Genomic DNA, 22,473 nt, shown 5'->3' with positions numbered 1-22,473 from the left:
AATGGGTTTTGGTTTTATTCATGGATACAATCTAACAGATGCCAGTTGTGTGTCCAATACTGGGCTAGTTCATGTGGGGAGAAAACAGAGACATAGAAGACACTCCTATTAAGGAAGACACACCAGATAGCAGATGAGATCAAAAGGTATAAAAACAATTGTGCAACCAGAAGGCCAGAGAAGGGAGAGATGAGTTGGATCTGGAGAGGAGCAGGACAAGACCTTCCAGAACTTCCAGCGCTGCCCAGGGCTGTGATGCAGGGAGGGCGGGATAGGGTGGGTAAGGTAGGATCTGGGAGGTAGGAGTGCTCAAAGTCTGTCCAATTGATTCCCACAGATCCTGGAGGTAAGCCTGGAAGTTGAGAAGCTTGGATTTTATTTCTGCCCCTGCCCCTGACTGGCCGTGTGACTTGCCAACCTCCGGCCTCACTCTCCTCCTTGGTAAAATGGGTATGGTTACTGGGGCGGTCAGCAGTGTTCATAGATCTGAAACACACATTTGTTGTTATTACTGTATTCCTTTATGTCGTCATTTACCATATTGATTTTATCCTATATCCTTTCAGCTATGGAATAAATAGTCATTGAGTACTTACTAATTGTCAGTCACTGTTCTGAATGCTGGGGATATAGCCTCCGCCAGTGGAGCTGAAATTCTCAGCTTCCCTGGGCAGGGAGTAGATTCACCTGCCTGTCACTTGTTTCCCTTTCTTCACCTCTGTGGACGCAGTTCATCTCATGTGGTCCACTAACACACAACCTCATGTCCACCACCCCTTCGTTTGCTTCCAGTCTTACCACATCTCCTCCTGAACTGGCTCTAAATCCATGCGGATACTTTTAGGGTAAGGAAGGTATTCTCAAGGAACCCCGTGATTTCACGGTTCTTTCTTCCTAATGACTTTCAGGGTGATACCTTGAGTAAGGCTGTTCCAAAGCAAACGTTAAGTAAGTCGGTTAGTGTTTCTCTCTGTCTATGCCCTGCCACCCCATCAAGACGCAATTCTTCATTATGGCCTTTGGTGTTGCAGCATCCCTGCTAGGATGTAGGTTCAGTGATGCAGCATTTGGTATAGGTTCTCAACCTTGTCTGGGAATTACTCTCACATGTGCATGTTACCATGGGTGATTGACCTTCCCTAATAGCTTATAAGTAAAGCAACTGTATGTCCTAGTTTGCCCAGGAATGTCCCAGCTTATGCTTATTGTCCTGGCATAATTGCCAGTTATACCCACTTTCTATCTAAAAAGTTTCCCAGTTTGGCTAATACGTAGTCATTCCAGTTTTAAGTCATTTTGAGTTTGGGGCCTCCACTATCTGTTCCATATGCATGTTCTATCACGCCTCACCAAATGTGCCCGCCTTTGCACTTCTGGGGCGGGGAAGACTTGGGGCAAATACATCCCAGGAGTTGGACCAGCTTCCTGAGGGGACAGCAGCTACATCCGAGAGGGAGTTCCACATTTGAGGAAGAGGACTGGGGGAAGTGTGTGGACGGTGTTCCTAGTCAGAGCAAGAGGCTGTCAGCACTGCGGCCCGGGCCTCCTGGGCCAGGCCAGACTTAGACACTCAGGCCAGCAGGTAGCTCTAGGATGTCAGCCACCAAGAAGCTGGAGCTCAGGCCATGGCCTTAAGGTCAGGGTCAAGACTCTGGTCCCTGGTGGCAGGAGGGGTGGCAGAAGGACCAGGAACTGGTCAGGGTAGTTGATACCAGGGACAGTGCCCAAGCACCAGCCAGAAACTCAAAGGTTGGCTGACCACAAGGATGGCTCCAATCGGAGGCCCTTGGGGCCCAGCCGAAACCTGAGAATCCCCCGGGCCTGAAACCAGATGTCATTCCTGAGACCAAGGCAAAGTTGAGCCTGCAGAGAGTGAAGGAGATCAGATGGTTGCATTGCAGGCAGGTGGGGCAGCCTAACTTGGAGGCAGGCAGGACCTGACATACACCCCAAGCAGAGCCTTCTGAAACCTCAGTCGTTTGAGGGGTCACCTCTACAACTTTGTTTTACCATACCCTCAGGCCACTTAACACTTGCCACGGAGGATAACAGCAAAAATAAGCACAATAAACACAAGCCATTTTCTTTCAGTCTCAATTGATACATACTTCTCCCTGTAGAAGGCTCTGAGCTTAGTCAACATTAGAGAAATGGTAAGGCCAACTTAGACAAAATGGAGGGTTTTTTTTTTTCTCTTTAATCAGAAGCATCAAAAGGGAATGACTTCACTGTTGATGTTAGCCATGTCAGTGTGCTGCCCACCTAAACCCAGGCTGCCTCCTCACTTGTCACAAATGGGTCCCTAATAAGTGCTTAACAATTTACTTGTACAGACTCGAGTCTTTTGTATAAGTGACCTGTCAAGGATTCAGGCCCCTGGGAAGCATAAAACGATGCCCCCATTGTTTTGATTCTTGGGAGATGCTGCTCTCCTGCTATCTCCCCTCACCCTCATCCCCTGGTGAACATGGCAGCTTAAAAAACCATTTTCTAACTCCCCCTCCCAACCTCTTTGTCTATGGTACAGGCAAATCCAAAATTGTGGAAGACGTAACCCCATCCCCGCTACGCGTAGCAGGGACCTCTACCTCTGACAGCATGGAGTTGAGCGACCCCTGCCCCGAGGCCCGGGAGAAGCTGCACGAGATGTGTTGCCATATGTGAGCACCCCGGGGGTCAGGGGTGGCCGAGTGTCCTCACGGTCCCCTTACCCCCATAACCAAGCCTGAGAGGGGATGGCCAAGGAGGGGGATGGTTGCCAGGGCCCATCTGTGCAGGAAGGGGAGATCAGAGGATTGTGCCTGCCACCCAATCATCATAACAATAATGACAGTGGTGATGGCTGTCCCTTCACACACACAGCTTCCCCACATCCTTTCCCATTCATAATCCTTTCCATCCTCACTATGATCTGACGAGGAAGAATTGATTAATGCCTGCTTTGCAATCAAGGAAACTGAAGCAGCCTAGGCCGGTAAGTGGTTGTCTGAGGTAACACTGCCACGTCTATCTGGCTTTAAGTGCAATGCTCATTGCCCTTGCAGCATGTGGCCTCGGTAATGCCGCTCTCTTGGGTCTTTTCAGATTAAAGACCCTGTGCCCTGAATTTTTATTTCTTCACATAATTTGTCAGATGTTCTTCTACTTTTGTAGAAACATGTTTTCTTAATACTTCTCAAAACAAAACAAAAAAGACATTTACATTGATTATTAATGACACTTACGATTAAGTGGGTCCCACAACTCCCAGCAAGTGATTCTACATTTCCCCAAAATCCCAGACCATAAAGTATTAAAAATGTATGCACAGCTACTATCTAAGTCATATACGTCCCCTAAGGGTAACTAGGCCACCGAGTGTTACTACAGCTACAGAGCATGGGCAGGGGGCAGCCACCCAGGTTTCCACCTTTCTGGCATCCTGTAAGGAAGCTCTCTTTACTTGTAACCCAAGGATTGGGGGTGATCAGAGTCTCCAGCTCACCTGGTCCCTCCATTCTGCCTACAGTTCCACTCTGTAGGTCCTCACTCCAGCACCGAAGGTGGAAATCCAGACATCAGGGAAGGACCTGGTCTTTGAGAGATGCTGAGACCTTCCCACTTCTTCCTAAATGCACTGTCTATGAGGGGTTTTATGAGGTTGAAGGGGTGGTGTGGAGTGGATACTTCTGAGGACAGGGGATGGGATGGGAGCCTGGGTCACTGGCGAGAATGAAGGGACTATCTAGAGATTCCCCTGGAGAGTGAGAGCCAAGTAGCTAGAAGACATGTTGGTCACCTTCCCTGCAGAGAAGCCGAAAGGGCCTCGTGGAGAGGGAAGAATATCTCCTACCCGGTGATATTACGCAGCTACAGGACAAAGATACCTGTTCATCCATCACCGACTCCCAAAGGGGATTTGGGGGCCCACCATGCTCATTTCCCGAGTTCCAACCACCCTCACACTTCAGGTGCTCAGACCCCTACTCCCATCACCCATCAGCCTTCCGTTCACCAAACTCTCTATGGTCGGCATTCTCAAGAGTGGAGGGGGCCCAAGAAGACCATCAAGTTGCATTACACCTTCTATGATGGGTCCTCTTTCGTTTAGTATCCTTTTATTTGGTACTGTCTTTCTCCCTGGCAACTCAGCTCCTGCTACCCCAAAACCAAAGAAACCAGACCAGGTGCTGTTGGGTTGATTCCAACTCATGGAGACCCTATGTGTGTCAGAGTAGAACTATGATCCAGAGGATTTTCAGTGGCTGACTTTCTTGGAAATAGATTGCCAGGCCTTTCTTCTGAGGTACCTCTAGGTGGACTCAAACCACCAACATTTTGGTTAGCAGCCAAGTGCTTAACTGTCCGTGCCATTCAGGAACTCCTCTGAAGCTTCGGGGCTTAAAAAAGCCTAAGTTTTAACTTCTGCTTTTTATTTGATCAGAGAGACTTAGTGACAGGTCACTTAGGTGATTAAGTGTTTGCCCAGGTCAGAGTCAGGAGGGTGTAAAAATGGCATGGCGGCAGCATCAGACCTGTTTACCTAACTTCACGATGGGGAGGGAGAATTACCTCAGTATCACCCTAAGACTGACTCCTATGAGGCGGAGGTCAGATATACCTCCTCTCTGCAACCTTTTTAACAGTTCTGACACCAGCGACCCCTCCCTTGGCAAGCTCTACTTCTCTGCTGGGTTCTATAATTTGTGGTGGTGGCCACACAGAACTTACGGACAATGTTCACGATTATGGGTTTATTAGGAAAGTAGCAGGTTACAATTCAGGATCAGAAATGACTCAGGATACAGCAGTTCTTCAACCAGGACAGGCTCTTCTCAGATGTGCCAGAAGGCAGGCCTCACTCTCCGGCCCTTGGCCCCTCGGTGCCTCAGCCTGGCCTCTGCCTTGCTCGAGCAAGTGTTAGAAATCTCTTTAGCTCTACCAATAAATGCCCAGGGGCACCCCACTCCTCCAGGAAGCCTCCTGCCCAAAGGCACTCAGCTCTCATGGTCTGAGGGTTGGCAAATCCCCTGGAGATGCCTCGTTCAGTGAGCAGGAAAGCCTACTGTACCATCTCATACTGGTTTCCTGGTTCTGCTGCTGCTGGTTCTCTGCTATGCCTGCTGCTGCTTCTTGCCGTGCTGGACCATCTCCAGTGTTACAGCTCTCTGTCTTCTGGGTCTAGGAGGCTCTCAGCATGGGGGTCCCCAGTCCAAAGGACACAGTGTACTCCTAGCTCTTCTTCTTGGTGGTAGTGTCCCCTCACCTCCACTTGTCTCTCCTTTTATGTCTTGTAAGATTAAAGGTATGATTCAAGTCAGGGTGTGACTTAATAAGGGTGGTGACTGGGGTAAGGGTGGTGACTTGAGTCACACCCTCTAGTAAAGATACGTCCCACCCTAATCCTACCTCATTAACATAACAGAAAACTCACAAATGAGACCATAACCACAGGCATAGAGGTTAGAATTTATAACATATCACAAAACGGAGGATAATTACATCAGACCACAAATGGAGGATGATTACATTATTACATAACTGCCAAATTACATCGTTACACAACTGCCAAACCACTGAAAATCATGGCTCAGCCAAGGTGACACATAACTTTAACCATCACAGGTTCCATTACACGTTGTTTGCACAGTTCCACTCAATCGTTGTGTAGGACTCACACAGACCATGGCTAGAAGGACCATATTAAATAATTCACTGCACTACAGAGGGTCAGAAGAAGTACCAAGTTCCAAGCCCCAAGCTCAGTTCATTTCAGATCAGCAAGAATATACCAAACCCCTACTTCATGTGAGCATGAATATGATAGTCCCAGACTCCAAGGATCTGCCAGGTGAGAAGAGGTTGAAAACAGAAAACAATTCATCTCTAGCAGAGAGAAGAGGTCTTTGGAGGCTCTATATACTTTGGGATCTTTACCCTGCTGTCCCTGGCTCAATGGTTAAGCCCTGTGTTCCTTGCCTACTCCTCCCCAAAAGGTCCACGTTTTTGGAGCCTGAACCCTCACCACCATATTCTACTGGCACGTACCCAATCTGCTCCCCAGCTGAGGTCTGCCTGTTTTCGTGAGCATATGGCTACCTAGGTTCCAACCTCCGGGTTCTCTCTGAGAACCTGATGAAAGCCATAGACCTTTTCCCCCAGAAATACGTGCTTATACACAAGCATGTAAAGTGTTACCTGTGATTGCAGACCAATGCCTGTCTATGGACCTGGATCTGAGAATGCTAGATTTAGGGAAACCATGGCTTCTAAAAGGCCTTTGGAGGGTGAACCTGGTAGACTATGCATACTTCAGAGTAAATTGAGTCGGATTGCTTTTCTTCATTCACAGACATTTATCAAATATCTATTATGTGTAATGAATTAATAGAATGAAATGAAGGGGCCATTTATAGCTTAGAGAGAACATGTTTAGATAAATTGCTTTCTTCCCAAATGAATTTGGGTGGTGAAGGTAAGCGAGAGTCCTTCCTTTGGAGAAAGTATGGGAAGCAACAGATCAGAAAGTCACCTTGGCCTCCTGTGTTCTTTTCAGGGGTCCTGTTGCCCACTCCCAAGCATGCCCTACAGCTGGAACAGACTTGATACCCAATCCATTTGGCAACACTGAGGCCAACAAGGGTGAAAAAAAAAAAAATTTTTTTTTTTTTTTGAAGCACTTATTATTTCAGGTTACACGGTCTTAGTTACACAAAATGTTAAAGATGGTAGACACACACAAACTCATTCATTCTTGACCCCATGTTGTAGATGTGGGGAAATTGAGGCCCCAAAGGGTGGGGTGACTTACTCAATGCCACAAAAGGAATTCGGTGGCAGAGCCAGGCTTGGATTCAGGGCCTCCTTCCTCAATCTAGGGCCCTTTTTTCAAGCACCCTTTTTATGCCTTTAAGGATGGCTTCCTCCAGCAGACAGGGGGGCAGGGGGGATGGAAGGGGACTTACTTTGCTAATAAAGTCACTAGGCACTCAGGATTCCCTGTCTTGGGAGGAGAAGGCAGATCTCTGAGCTGTCTCAGCTATCTTTCATAGAGGCCAAGCTGTCAAACCAGGGTTGCAGTAACAGCCCTCTCGCCTCATTGAGCCTATCTCTTGACTGAACTGGGAATTCAGGATTTAAGCTCCTTGTCAAAGAAGTCCTATTGTTTCTCTGACCATAAATGAATCCTTTCATCATACTCTGTTAAAGCGTGCTTCCAATGTGTCCTGCAATACTGAACACAGCCAATTCCTTTGAGAATAGCCGCTGCTTGCTATGGGTTGTGGAACCTCAGCCCCTACTTTTCTGACTCTTCATTACATTTAATAAGATTATCTCCCTGAGCTATGTTGTTGAATTAGGTTTCTATTATTAGGACCAGATGGGGAGGTGGACTAGCATATGATCTGGGCACCGCATCCCAGCTTGCTGGAATCTTTTGTCTCGACTATCCCAGAATTCTGAGGCTCTCTGGGTGGGACCACTCCAAATCTTGGGGCCTTGGCTGTGGGCATACTTGTCTCATACTGCAACAATGATCATATCTTGGCCAGTCATTGTTCTAGACCCAGTTCTTGGCAACCTTGCACAAATCACTTAATCTCTCTGTGTCTCACTTTCCTCAATTATAAGATGAAGACATTGGACTCAAAGATCCTGAAAGGGAAGTTCTGTGTTACTGTGTGCAGATGGCCAAAGCACATGGGCAGCTGTCTGATCCCTCCTGAATAGAGAAAATGTTTGGAAAACACTTCGCTCACCTCGTGGCTACCACAGAACCCTGGGTTCAGATTGATTTCTGCTTCCACAGAGATTGCTGGGCAAAACTCTCAGGTAAAAAGTTATACATCAGCCCTTGGGGTACCAAAAGGCTCCAAGTCGTGCTGGGGTTTGCACTTGCCAGCTTCAGACCCCAAAGCCATTGTGGTATATATTTCGTTTGGGTTGTCAGTGCCTCCCGGATCTCTTCCCTCAATCACCGATTCTCCCTTCAAAACCTTCCCTCACACTAAGATACAAATTTTAAATTTAAATTAATAACAAACATCAATCACTATGTGTCCGACACTGTGCTCAGCTCTATCGCTTAGGGATTCGTTGAGTATTCAGAACCACTCTGTGAGATAATCATTTTTTTTTTAATTTATTGTGGTAAAATACACATAACATAAAATTTATTTTAAAAAGTAAAGAATTCAGTGGCATTAAAACATTCACGGTGTTGTGCAAAAGGAAATCCCATACCCATTATCAGTCATTCCGCATATCTCCCTTTGCCCCAGTTCCTGGAAACCACTCACCTATGGATTTGTCTGTTCTGGCCATTTCATATAAATGGAATACAACATGTGGTCTTTTGGTGTCTGGCTTCTTTTACTCAGCATAATGTTTTCAAAGTTCATCCACATTGTAGCATTTTTTTTTTTTTAGGTAAAATTCACATAACATAAAATTATTTTAATGTGTACCATTCAGTGGCATTTAGTATAATTCACAATGTTGTGCAACCACCACCTCTGTCAAGTTCCAAACCATTCTCATCACCCAAAAAGAAAACCCATTATACAATCACTTCCCATCTCCCCCTACCCCAGTCCCTGTTGTTGTTGTTGTTAGGTGCCATCGAGTTGGTTCCGACTCATAGCGAGCCTGTGCACAACGGAACGAAACACTGCCTGGTCCTGCGCCACCCTTACAATCGTTGTTATGTTTGAGCTCATTGTTGCAGCCACTGTGTCAATCCACCTCGTTGAGGGTCTTCCTCTTTTCCACTGACCCTGTACTCTTCCAAGCATGATGTCCTTCTCCAGGGACTGATCCCTCCTGACAACATGTCCAAAGTATGTAAGATGCAGTCTCACCATCCTTGCCTTTAAGGAGCATTCTGGTTGTGTTTCTTCCAAGACAGATTTGTTCATTCTTTTGGCAGTCCATGGTATATTCAATATTCTTCACCAACACTACAATTCAAAGGCGTTAACTCTTCTTCAGTCTTCCTTATTCATTGTCCAGCTTTCACATGCATATGATGCGATCGAAAATACCATGGCTTGGGTCAGGCACACCTTAGTCTTCCAGGTGACATCTTTGCTCTTCAACACTTTGAAGAGGTCCTTTGCAGCAGATTTGCCCAATGCAATGCGTCTTTTGATTTCTTGACTGCTGCTTCCATGGCTGTTGATTGTGGATCCAAGTAAAATGAAATCCTTGACAACTTCAATCTTTTCTCCCTTTATCATGATGTTGCTCATTGGTCCAGTTGTGAGGATTTTTGTTTTCTTTATGTTGAGGTGCAATCCAGACTGAAGGCTGTGGTCTTTGATCTTCATTAATAAGTGCTTCAAGTCCTCTTCACTTTCAGCAAGCAAGGTTGTGTCATTTGCATAACGCAGGTTGTTAATTAGTCTTCCTCCAATTCTGATGCCCCGTTCTTCTTCATATAGTCCAGCTTCTTGTATTATTTGTTCGGCATACAGATTAAATAGGTATGGTGAAAGAATACAACCCTGCCACACACCTTTTCTGACTCTAAACCAATCAGTATCCTCTTGTTCTGTCTGAACAACTGCCTCTTGATCCATGTAAAGGTTCCTCATGAGCACAATTAAGTGTTCTGGAATTCCCATTCTTTGCAGTGTTATCCATAATTTGTTATGATCCATACAGTCAAATACCTTTGCATAATCAATAAAACACAGGTAAACATCCTTCTGGTATTCTCTGCTTTCATCCAGGAGCCATCTGACATCAGCAATGATATCCCTGGTTCCACGTCCTCTTCTGAAACCAGCCTGAATTTCTGGCAGTTCCTGTTGAACCCTGGGAACCACCAATCTGCCTCTGTCTGTGTCGATTTGCCTATATTAGATACTTCATATAAATGGAAGCATACAATATGTGACCTTGAGTCTGGTTTCTTTCCTTAGCTTAATGTTTTACCATGTTGTTGTATCTATCAGAACTACATTCCTTTTTATGACTGAATAATATTCCATTGTATGTATGCAATGTATACCACATTTTGTTTATCCATTCACCCATTGATGGACACTTTGGTGGTTTCCACCTTTTGACTGTTGTGGATAGTGCTGCTATGAACATTCTTGTACAAGTTTTTGTTTGAACATCTGTTTTCAATTCTTTTGGTTATACGCCTAGGAGTGGAATTGCTTGTTCATAGGGTAATTCTATGTTGAACTCATTGAGGAGCTGCCAAACGGTTTTCCGCACCAGCTACACTATTTTACATTCCCGTCAGCAGTATGAGGGTTCCAATTAATTCGCATCCTCATCAACTCTTGTTATTTGCTGATTTTTTATTATTATTATCATAGCCATCCTAGTGAGTGTGAAGTGCTATCTCATTGAGGCTCTGATTTCCATTTCCCTGATGACTAATGGCACTGAGAATCTTTTCACAAGATTGTTGGCCACTTGGATATTTTCTTTGGGGAAATGTTTATTCAAGTCCTTTGTTGAATTTTTTATTGGGCTGTTTGTCTTTTAGTTGTCGAGTTTAAGGATTCTTTATGTATTCTGAATAGTAGACCCTGACGAGATAGGTGATTCGCAAATATTTTCTCCATTCAGTGGGGTGTCTTCATTCCCTTAATAGTATCTTTTGATGCAAAAAGTTTTTAATTTGGATTAAGTCCAATTTTTAAATTTCTGTTGTCTTATTGTGCTTTGAGTTTCCTATCTAAAACCATTGCCAAATCCAAGGTCATAAAGATTTACTCCTACATTTTCTTCTAAAGGTTTATAGTTTTTACTTTTAGAGTTAGGTCTTGATATGTTTTAAGGTAGAGTGTGAGATGATTCATTGGTGATCCATATGCATATGGTTATCCAGTTGTCCCAGCACCATTTGTTGAAGACACTATTTCTCCATTGAATGGTCTTGTCACTCTGTTGAAAATGAATTGACCATAGATGTATGCATTTATTTCTGGATTCTCAATTCTCTTCTATTGATCTATTTGTCTACCCTGACGCCAGTACCACACTATTTTTAATTACTGTAGCTTTGTAGTGAGTTTTGAAATCCGGAAATATGAGTCTTCCCTTTGTTTTTCTTTTTCAAGATTGTTTTGGCCATTTGGGGCATTTGGGGTTCCTTGTAATTCCATATGTATTTGAGGATCAACTTTTCCCCATTTCTGAAAAAAAAATTGGGATTTTGATAGGCATTACATTGAACCTCAATCACTTTGAGGAGTATTGTCATCTTAACAATATTAAGTCTTTCAATCCATGAGCACAGGATGTCTTTCGATTTATTTAGATACTCTTTAATTTCTACCAACAATGTTTTCTAGCTTTTAGCATACAAGTCTTTCACTTTCTTGGTTAAATTTATTCCTAAGTATTTTATTATTTTTGATGCTTGTTATAGATCTAATTGTGTCCGCCCAAAATGTGTGTCAACTTGGCTAGGCCATGATTCCCAGTATTGTGTGGTTGTCCTCCATTTTGTGATCTGATATAATTATCCCATGCTTTGCAAATTCCAGCCTCTATGATATTAATGAGGCAGGATTAGAGGCAGTTAATTTAACAAGGCAGGATACAGTCTGTAGAATGAGATTGTATCTTGACTCAATCTCTTTTGAGATATAAAAGAGAGACGTGAGCAGAGAGGAGAGGGACCTCATTACTACCAAGCAAGAAGAGCCAGGAATGGAGCATGTCTTTTGGACCCAAGGTCTCTGTGCTGAGAACTTCCGAGACCAGGGGAAGATTGATGACAAGGACCTCCCCAAAAGCCGACGGAGAAAAAAACCGTCCCCTAGAGCTGGCACCCTGAATTCAGACTTCTAGCCTCCCAAATTGTGAAAGAGTAAATTTCTGTTTGTTAAAGCCATCCACTTGTGGTATTTTTGTTATAGCAGCACTAGATAATTAAGACAATGCTATTGCAAATGAAATTGTTTTCTTAATTTCCTTTTGGATTGTTCATTGCTAATGTATAGAAATACAATTGATTTTGTGTGTTGATTTTGTTTTGTGGATTCTTAAGAATTTTCTATATATAAGATCATGCCATCTGTCAACAGAGATAATTTTACTTCTTCCTTTCCAATTTGGATGCCCTTTATTTCCTTTTCTTGCCTAGTAGTTCTGGTTAGAACTTCCAGTACAATGTTGAATAGAAGTGATGAAAGCACACGTTCTTGTCTTGTTCCTGATCCCAGGAACAAGCTTCTAGACTTTTACCATTGATTATGATATTATCTGTGGGTTTTTCATAAATTCCCTTTATCATTGTTTTGTTTTGTGTTTTTTTTTTAACTTTATTTTTGATGAAAATATACACAGCAAGACCTGCTCCCATTCCACAGTTTCTAGACATACTGATAAGTGATGTTGGCTGTATTCTTCACTTTGTGTCAACATTCTTATTATTTCTGTTCTAGTTGTTTCACTTCCATTTACTTAATCTTTCTGCCCCCAACCTTCATATGTGTTTTAAAATAGCTATTGATCCTTTGGTCTTATGTGGGTGTGGGTGTGTGTGTGTGTGTATATATATATAATATTAAGATATTAAGTGATTTTATCATGAAAGGGTGTTGGATTTTGTCAAATGCTTTTTTGCTTCAATTGAAATTGAACTGAAATAAATTCATGTGATTTTTCCCTTCATTATCTTAATGTGATGTATTATATTCATTTATTTTATGTTGAATCACCCTTGCATCCCTGGGATATACCCATTTGGTTGTAGTGTATAAATAATATGCTGCTGGTTTCAATTTGCTAATATTTTTACATCTGTATTTATAAGAAATATTGGTATGTAGTTTTCTTATGAAGTCTTTGTCTGTCTTTGGTATAAGGGTAATACTGTTCTCACATAATGAGTAAGTGTTCCTTTTCTTCTGTTTTTAGAAGTTTTCAAGGAGTTAATTTTTTTCCATTTTTTTAAAAATAATTTTTATTGAGCTTTAAGTGAACGTTTACAAATCAAGTCAGTGTGTCACATATAAGCTTATATACACCTTACTCCTTACTCCCACTTACTCTCCCCCTAATGAGTCAGCCCTTCCAGTCTATCCTTTCATGACAATTTTGCCAGTTTCTAACCCTCTCTACCCTGCTATCTCCCCTCCAGACAGGAGATGCCAACACAGTCTCAAGTGTCCACCTGATACAAGTAGCTCTCTCTTCATCAGCATCTCTCTCCTACCCATTGTCCAGTCCCTTCCGTGTCTGATGAGTTGTCTTCTGGAATGGTTCCTGTCCTGGGCCAACAGAAGGTTTGGGGACCATGACCGCCGGGATTCCTCTAGTCTCAGTCAGACCATTAAGTCTGTCTTTTTGTGAGAATTTGGGGTCTGCATCCCACTGATCTCCTGCTCCCTCAGGGGTTCTCTGTTGTGCTCCCTGTCAGGGCAGTCATGGGTTGTGGCCGGCACCATCTAGTTCTTCTGGTCTCAGGATGATGTAAGACTCTGGTTCATGTGGCCCTTTCTGTCTCTTGGGCTCTTAGTTATTGTGTGACCTTGGTGTTCTTGTTCTTCATTCTCCTTTGCTCCAGGTGGGTTGAGACCCGTTGATGCATCTAAATGGCCGCTTGTTAGCATTTAAGACCCCAGACGCCACATTTCAAAGTGGGATGCAGAATGTTTTCACAATAGTATTATTTTGCCAATTGACTTAGAAGTTCCCTTAAGCCATAGTCCCCAAACCCCTGCCCTTGCTCCGCTGACCTTTGAAGCATTCAGTTTATCCCGGAAACTTCTTTGCTTTTGGTCCAGTCCATTTGAGCTGACCTTCAATGTATCGAGTATTGTCCGTCCCTTCACCTAAAATAGTTCTTATCTACTAACTAATCAGTAAATAACCCTCTCCCGCCTTCCCTCCCTCCCCTCCTCGTAACCACAAAAGTATGTGTTCTTCTCAGTTTATACTATTTCTCAAGATCTTATAATAGTGGTCTTATACAATATTTGTCCTTTTGCCTCTGACTAATTTCACTCAGCATAATGCCTTCCAGGTTCCTCCATGTTATGAAATGTTTCACAGATTTGTCACTGTTCTTTATCGATGTGTAGTATTCCATTGTGTGAATATACCACAATTTATTTAACCATTCATCCGTTGATGGACACCTTGGTTGCTTCCAGCTTTTTGCTATTGTAAACAGAGCTGCAATAAACATGGGTGTGCATATATCTGTTCGTGTGAAGGCTCTTATTACTCTAGGGTATATTCTAAGGAGTGGGATTTCTGGGTTGTATGGTAGTTCTATTTCTAACTTTTTAAGAAAATGCCAGATAGATTTCCAAAGTGGTTGTACCATTTTACATTCCCACCAGCAGTGTATAAGAGTTCCAATCTCTCCGCAGCCTCTCCAACATCTATTGTTTTGTGTTTTTTGGATTAATGCCAGCCTTGTTGGAGTGAGATGGAATCTCATCGTGGTTTTAATTTGCATTTCTCTAATGGCTAATGATCGAGAGCATTTTCTCATGTGTCTGTCAGCTGCCTGAATATCTTCTTTAGTGAAGTGTGTGTTCATAACCTTTGCCCACTTCTTGATTGGGTTGTTTGTCTTTTTGTGGTTGAGTTTTAACAGAATCATATAGATTTTAGAGATCAGGCACTGGTCGGAGATGTCATAACTGAAAATTCTTTCCCAATCTGTAGGTGGTCTTTTTACTCTTTTGGTGAAGTCTTTAGATGAGCATAGGTGTTTGATTTTTAGGAGCTCCCAGTTATCTGGTTTCTCTTCGTCATTTTTGGTAATATTTTGTATTCTGTTTATGCCTTGAATTAGGGCTCCTAACGTTGTCCCAATTTTTTCTTCCATGATCTTTATCGTTTTAGTCTTTATGTTTAGGTCTTTGATCCACTTGGAGTTAGTTTTTGTGCGTGGTGTGAGGTATGGGTCCTGTTTCATTTTTTTTGCAAATGGATATCCAGTTATGCCAGCACCATTTGTTAAAAAGACTATCTTTTCCCCAATTAACTGACACTGGGCCTTTGTCAAATATCAGCTGTTCATATGTGGATGGATTTATATCTGGGTTCTCAATTCTGTTCCATTGGTCTATGTGTCTGTTGTTGTACCAGTACCAGGCTGTTTTGACTACTGTGGCTGTATAATAGGTTCCAAAATCAGGTAGAGTGAGGCCTCCCACTTTCTTCTTCTTTTTCAGTAATGCTTTACTTATCCGCGGCTTCTTTCCCTTCCATATGAAGTTGGTGATTTGTTTCTCCACCACATTAAAAAATGTCATTGGAATTTGCATCAGAATTGCATTGTATGTATAGATGGCTTTTGGTAGGATAGACATTTTTACTATGTTAAGTCTTCCTATCCATGAGCAAGGTATGTTTTTCCACTTAAGTAGGTCCTTTTTAGTTTCTTGCAGTAGTTCTTTGTAGTTTTGTTTGTATAGGTCCTTTACATCTTTGGTAAGATTTATTCCTAAGTATTTTATCTTCTTGGGGGCTACTGTGAATGGTATGGATTTGGTGATTTCCTCTTCGATGTTCTTTTTGTGGATGTAGAGGAATCCAAGTGATTTTTGTGTGTTTATCTTATAACCTGAGACTCTGCCAAACTCTTCTATTAGTTTCAGTAGTTTTCTGGAGGATTCTTTAGGGTTTTCTGTGTATAAGATCATGTCATCTGCAAATAGAGATAATTTTACTTCCCCCTTGCCAATCCGGATGCCCTTTATTTCTTTGTCTAGCCTAATTGCTCTGGCTAGGACTTCTAGCACAATGTTGAATAAGAGCGATGATAAAGGGCATCCTTGTCTGGTTCCCGTTCTCAAGGGAAATGCTTTCAAGCTCTCTCAAGGAGTTAATTTTTTAATTAACTCTTTAATAGAGCTCACCAATGAAAGCATCTAGTCCTAGGCTTTCTTTGTTGGAGGATTTTTTTTTTTTTTTTTAACTAATTCAATCTCTTTTACTTGTCATAGGTTTATTTAGATTTTCTAATTCTTCTCAAGTCAGTTTTGGTAGTTTGTGTCTTTCTAGGACTAGCTTATCTAATTTGTTGGCATACAATTGTTCATTGTATTTTCTTATCATCCTTTTTATTTCTTTAAGATCAGTAGTAATATCCTTACTTTTTTTCTAATAATTTGAGTCTTTTCTCTTATTTTTTCAGTCTAACTAAAGGTTTGTCAATTTTGTTGATCTTTTGAAAAAAACAACTTTTGATTTCATTGATTGTCTCTATTGTTCTTCTATTCTCTATTTTGTTTGTCTCCACTCTAATCTTTATTATTTACTTCATTCTGATTGCTTTGGGTTTAGTTTTCTCCAATTAAGATTTGGAAGTTCTTAAGTTAGAAGTTTGGGTTATTGATTTCACATCTTTATTCTTTACTAATGTAAGCGTTATAGCTAACAAGTTTTCTCTGAACACTGCACTTATTTCATCCCATAAATTTTGGTATGTTGTATATTCATTTTCATTTCATCTCAAAGTACTTTCTAATTTCCCTTGTGATTTATTGTTTGGTTTATTTATTGGTTAAGAAGGAGCTGTGTAATTTCCCCATATATTTGAATTTTTCTAAATATCCTTCTATTATTGATTTCTAGTTTAATTCCATTGTGACACCCAGAGCTCAACAGGACTACCTTGTTTTTCCAGGTCTTGTAAGTTTTCTGCCTTTGACAGGATGCAGTCTTACCACTTTTCTATCATTTATCTTAATGAAAAATGTTTGAGTTTTCCTTCTCTGACAGGTTTCTGCTTTATACTTTCACAGATTTACTGTATTTTGCATGATTTCTATGTTTTTAAATTTATTGAGACTTGTTTTTTGGCCTAATATATGATCTATTCTGGAGAATGTTTCATGTGCACTTGAGAAAAATCTGTATCCTTTTGTTGGCTAGAGTTAGGCCTCAGTGGTTAGAGTTAGGCCTAATTGGTTTATACTTTTTAAGTTCTCTGTTTCATTGTTAAACTTCTGTTTAATTGTTCTATCCATTATTGAGAATCAGGTATTGAAGCCTCCAATGATTATTTTAGATCTATTTATTTCTTCCTTCAACTCTGTCAATTTTTGCATTATATATTTTTGAGCTCTGATGTTAGGTGTGCTTATGTATTTAATTGTTTTATCTTCTTGAGGGATTGACCTTTTCCTCAACATATAATGTCCTTTGTCTCATTACAATCTTTGACTTAAAGTCTATTTTTGTCTGGTATTAGTATAGCTACCTCTGCCCACTTTGGTTACTCTTTGCATAGAATATATTTTTCCATCCTTTCGCTTTCAAGCCAATTGTGTCTTTGGATCCAAAGTGAGTCTTTTGTAGACATCATAGGTGCCTCATGTTTATGTATATATGCTGCCAGTCCCTACCTTCTGGTTGTAGAGTTTAATCCACTTAAAGTAACTACTGATATGAAAGGCTCGCTGCTGCCATTTACTGTTTTCTGTATGTCTTATCTCTTTTTCTTCCTCATTTCCTCCTTTTGTGTTTGATTTTTTATTTTTCGCTCTTTCAATTTCCCTCTCATTTCCTTTTCTGTATTTTGAAATTAATTTTCTCAGTTCTTTTCCTGAAAATTACAATCGATAAACCAACTAGTTTGAATTAATACCAGCTTAACTTCAATTGTATTTTTTTTTTTTTTTTAACTTCAATAGTATACAAAACGCTGCTGTCATACAGCTCCATTCTTCCCCCCATGATGGTTAAGGTTGTGTGTCAACTTGGGTGGGCCATGATTCTCAGTGGTTTGGAAGTTATGATGTAGCTTGGCAGCTATGTAATAATGTAATTACCTCCATAATGAGATCTGATGTAATCACTTCCATGATGAGATCTGCTACATCTGCCAGTCAGTTAAAAGGGAGTTTCCTTGGAGGTGTGGCCTGCATCCAATATATGGTGGACCTTCTGGCAAAGCTCACTGGCTTTTGCTCATTGTGGATCCTCATCTGGCCTCCAGTTCTTGGGACTTGAGTTAGCAGCTTACCTGCTGATATTGGAATTCATCAGCCTCTGCAGCCTGTGAGCCAGTGGACTGCCATCTTACCTGCCGATCTTGGGATTCATCAGCCTCTGCAGCCTCTGAGCCAGAAACCTGCTGTCTGACCTGCTGGTCTTGGGTTCACCAGCCCCTGCAGCTACATGTGTCAGGAGATGCCTCCAGCCTGACCCACAGACTTGGGACTTTCTAGCCTCTACAACCGTGTGAGCCATTTCCTTGATATAAACCTCTCTCTATAGACAGATGGAAACCCTGGTGGCATAGTGGTTAAGTGCTACGGCTGCTAACCAAGAGGTCAGCAGTTCAAATCCGCCAGGTGCTCCTTGGAAACTCTATGGTGCAGTTCTACTCTGTTCTATATGGTCACTATGAGTCAGAATTGACTCGACAGCAGTGGGTTTATAGATAGATAGATAGATTACATAGAAAGGTATAGATGCATTTCACTAGTTTTGCTCCTCTAGAGAACTCAGCCTAAGACACACCTTATGTTGTTTTTATCAGAAATTACACTTTTATATATATATTTGTGTAGTTACCTTTATTGATTTTTATTTTTTTATAGCTTTGTATTACTGTTTAGTGTCCTTTCATTACAGCTTGAAGGACTCCCTTTAGCATTTCTTGTTGGGCTCATCTACTAGTGACAAACTTTCTCAGCTTTTGTTTATCTGGGTATGTCTTAAATTCTCTTTAGTTAAAAAAATTTATTGTGGTTATATATATATATATTTTTTAATTTTTTGTTGTGATAAAATATATACAACAGAACATTTTCCATTTTAACCACTTTTAAGTGTACGATTCAGTGACATTAGTTATATTTACAATGGTGTACAACCATTACTGCTCTCTATTTCCAGAATCTTTTCATTACCCCAAACAGAAACTAAGTATTCATGAAGCAATAACTTTCCATCCCCCTTTCTCCCAGCTCCTGGTAAGCACTAATCTACTTTGTTCTTTATGCATTTGTCTATTCTAGATATTTCATGTAAGTTCTCCTCAATTTTTGAGGAATGGTTTTGCTTGATGTAGAATTATTGGATGACAGTTTTTTTTCCTTTCAGCGCTTTAAATATGTCATTCCACTGTCTTCTGCCTTCTGTAGTTTCTGATGAAAAACCCACCTTTAATCTTACTGAAGATCCCTTGTACACGACGAGTTTCTTCTCTTGCTGCTTTTGATATTCTCTCCTTGTTCTTCTACAGTTTGATTATAATGTGTTTCAGTGTGGATCTCTTTGAGTTTATCCTACTTGAAGTTCATTGAGATTCTTGGATGCATAGATTCATGTCTTTCATAAAATTTGGGAAATTTTCAGCCATTATTTTTTAAAATATTCTTTATGAACCTTTCTCTCCTCTCCCTTTGGGACTCGTATTAGGCACATGTTGGTACACTTGGTGGTGTCCCACAGATCCCTTAGGCTCTGTTCAGTTTTATTTATTTATCTTCATTTCTAATCCTGAGACTGGAAAATCTCAATTGATCTGTCTTCAAGTTTGCGGATTCTTTCTTCTACTGCTCTTATCTTCTGTTAAACATCTCCAGTGAGTTTTTTCATTTAGTTGGTGTACTTTTCAGCTCCAGATTTTCCATTTGGCTAATTTTATAATTTCTATCTCTGTACCATGACTATCAGTTTAGTGAGGCATTGTTCTTATGATTTCCTTCAGTTCTTTGTTAAGTTTTCTTTAGCTCTTTGATCATACTTAAGACAGTTGATTTAAGGTCTTTACCTAGTAAGCCCAGTGTCTGAATTTCCTCAGGGGGATGATTTCTATAAAAATCTGTTTTTCCTTTGAATAGGTCATACATACTTTCTTCTTTTTGTTAGAAACTGAATATTTTGAATATTATAATGCCATAACTCTTGAAATTCTCCTCTCTTCCCAGGTTTTGTTGTTGCTGATTGTGGTAATTTGTGGTTGTTTGTTTGTTTAGTAGCATTTCTAAAGTATTTTATATAAAGACTGTATTCTTTGTCATGTGTGGTCACTGAAGTCTCTGTTCTGTTAGCTTAATGATCAGTGCTAGTGAATTCACAGAGATTTCCTTAAATGTCTGGAGCCATAAACAAACAAACAACAAGGACCAAAAAGGAAAAAAATACTCTCCCAGTCTTTGCAGATTAGCTCAGAGTTGAGGCACTCCTTCAATGCTTAGCCAGGTGAAGCGTTGCAACTCTGTCTTAGCTTTCACTTTCTGCTGTGAAGAACCTAAAGATTAGCCAGATGTGAAAGCTTAGGGTCTTCTCAGGTTTTTTCTTAGCATGTGTCTAGCCCCTTTCCAGATTCACTGGTATACGTGGGAGCTTTTCAAAGCCCTTACTCCCCCATATATCTCCTTCTACAGCCTCTTACTTCCTAAGCATTCCAGTCCATCTTCTGCTTGCCTAGTCTGTTATCCTTTGCCTCAGGTGGTTGCATTTAGTACATACCTTTAAGTGCTTTCAACAAACACCACTGGGGAGGCTGTTCCAACCCTGAGAAAGTTCTGAGAGAGGTGAAACAAAGGCAAGCCTCTCAGCTGATCCCTCAGGAGCCACCAGACAGATCAAAATCTCCCATCACAATTCTCTCTGGCACCAGCAAGCCACACTAGGAATGCATGCTGCTATCCCCATGGCTAGCTCTGGGCTAGGGAATAGGGGATGATATGCAGTTAAGTAAAAACTCCACAATACTCTCTTACCAAAATTTAACAGTTTCTTTCTTAAGCGCTTTTCTGGTTGTTTTAAGGTTTTTGTTTTTGTTTTTAAATTAGATCCCAGAGCTCAGAAAAATTAGATTTGGAAGTTTTTTCTAGGTTGTTTCTTTAGCAGAGGAGCAGATTTTTGGAGTTCCCTTGGCTGACATTTTTGGTAATGTCACCAAGCATTACTTTTATCCCTGTTTTTCATATGAGAAAATTGAGGCTCAGAAGGGTTATTTAAACTTGTTCAGGGTTTCAGAATTTAGTATTAGAGCCAGGATCTAAACCCAAGTGGTCCGACTTGAGCTTATCCTCACAGCCACAGTGCTTCACAGATTTTGACTGAGCCTCTTACAGCTGGGGATACAACATGCAAAACATACAGCCCTGCCCTCTAGGAATTGCGTAGTGTCAGAGAAGGTTGTGAACACAACAAGAAAAAAATTATCAGTGCTATCTGAGAGGCACAGAGGGATGAGGAAATGCAGAAGGGGCAGAAGCCATTTCCCGTGGAGGGACCGGGGAAGCTGTGTGGAAAAGGTTGGCAGGCTCTGCCATTATAGCAATAATCAGCAGTCATTGAGCATTGGCTCTCTGTTGGGCACTTCAGACACTTGACCTTATTGAGTTCTCATAAGGTATGTCCCTATATGACATCTGAGGCTCAGAGAGGTGAAGCAAATTATTCAGGTCACATGGCTCAGGGGTGGTTGGACTGGGATTGCAAACCAGGTTAAAGGGACTCTAAAGATTGTGTCTTTTTAATGTTTCAAATATGGCTCTCTGTTGAGCCCTGCACCAGAGGGCTTGCACCCTGAGCAGGGTAAAGGAAGAGAAGCTCTCATGAGGTGTGTATGGTATTTTTCTGCTGGCAGGAAAAGATTTAGTGTAGTGGACCCCAGTGCTAACCACTGAAATTCATTTACATAATGTAATTCCTGCACACAAGACAGTAGCTGGCAACACCATGGCCTTGTGAGTCAGGACAAATGCTTCTTGGGGGCTCCTTAGGAGGAAATGAGCAGGGAGACATTGCCGACCCTCCTAGACTGGCCACAAGGGGCGTAGCCTGACAGTGTTAGAAATATCACTGGCTTAGGAGTTCAGACAATGACTCTGCCATTTCTTTGTGGAGTGGTCCTGGGAAGGCCATTTCTCTGCACCTTAAGTTTCTCATCTGTAGGGTGGCCAACTCATCCTGGCTCGCCTGAGACTTTCTTGGTTTTAGTACTGAAGGTCCCATGTCCCAGGAAACACCTCGGACCCAGGGAAACCCTACTCATCTGTGAGATGGGGATAATACTTCCTACCACAGGGTTGTCGAGAGGAATAGAAAGAAGATACATGAAAGCACTCGGCATGTGGTTGTGTTCCATGATAGTTTAATCGTTACTTATGCAAAATGCAGGGAAGGTCATTGAAGAGGATGAATGATGTACTCAATAGCTAAGACTTTGACATGTAGACTTGCTTCCCATGGGGCACCTGGGAACAGAACCGGGAGAGCTTTCTGTTAGTTCCACTTGACCATTTCTACCAGCTATCCCTCTGGAAACATCGCCATGTGTCAGATCCCTACGTGCTGCAGAGGGAGAGCCATCACCTGGCTCTTTAACGATGTGCCCAACTTCTCCTTCCTGGCCCTGTTCAACGCTGAAGGCCAGGGCTGCGTTCAGTACAACACAAAAGCCCGGTGAGTGGGTTGTGGGAACCCTGGCCCCATGGAAGTGTCTCTAGGGGTGACAGAGGAGGGCACTAGGTGGCAACTAGGAGTCTCTGGGAAAAGCAGGGGCCTTCCAGTGTCCAGAGGTGTAGGAAG

The 22,473-nt window shown here is 41.7% G+C and overlaps 1 protein-coding gene across 1 annotated transcript in view; it reads left to right on the top strand.

Moving 5' to 3' along the window:
• The window catches only part of C20H3orf20 (chromosome 20 C3orf20 homolog), an 84,007-nt gene that overhangs the window by 14,743 nt on the left and 46,791 nt on the right, over positions 1–22,473 (top strand). Inside the window, exons 4-6 of the mRNA XM_049863416.1 lie at positions 2,528–2,660; positions 3,790–4,089; positions 22,195–22,347. Of these exons, the coding sequence (XP_049719373.1) occupies positions 2,528–2,660; positions 3,790–4,089; positions 22,195–22,347 (586 nt within the window). The remainder of the gene's footprint in view (positions 1–2,527; positions 2,661–3,789; positions 4,090–22,194; positions 22,348–22,473) is intronic.

Source organism: Elephas maximus, chromosome 20 (assembly GCF_024166365.1).
Source record: "Elephas maximus indicus isolate mEleMax1 chromosome 20, mEleMax1 primary haplotype, whole genome shotgun sequence".
In the NCBI taxonomy this organism is placed as follows: Eukaryota; Metazoa; Chordata; class Mammalia; order Proboscidea; family Elephantidae; genus Elephas; species Elephas maximus.
Note: the sequence above shows the minus strand (reverse complement) of the source record. Positions and strands in the feature narration are given on the sequence as shown.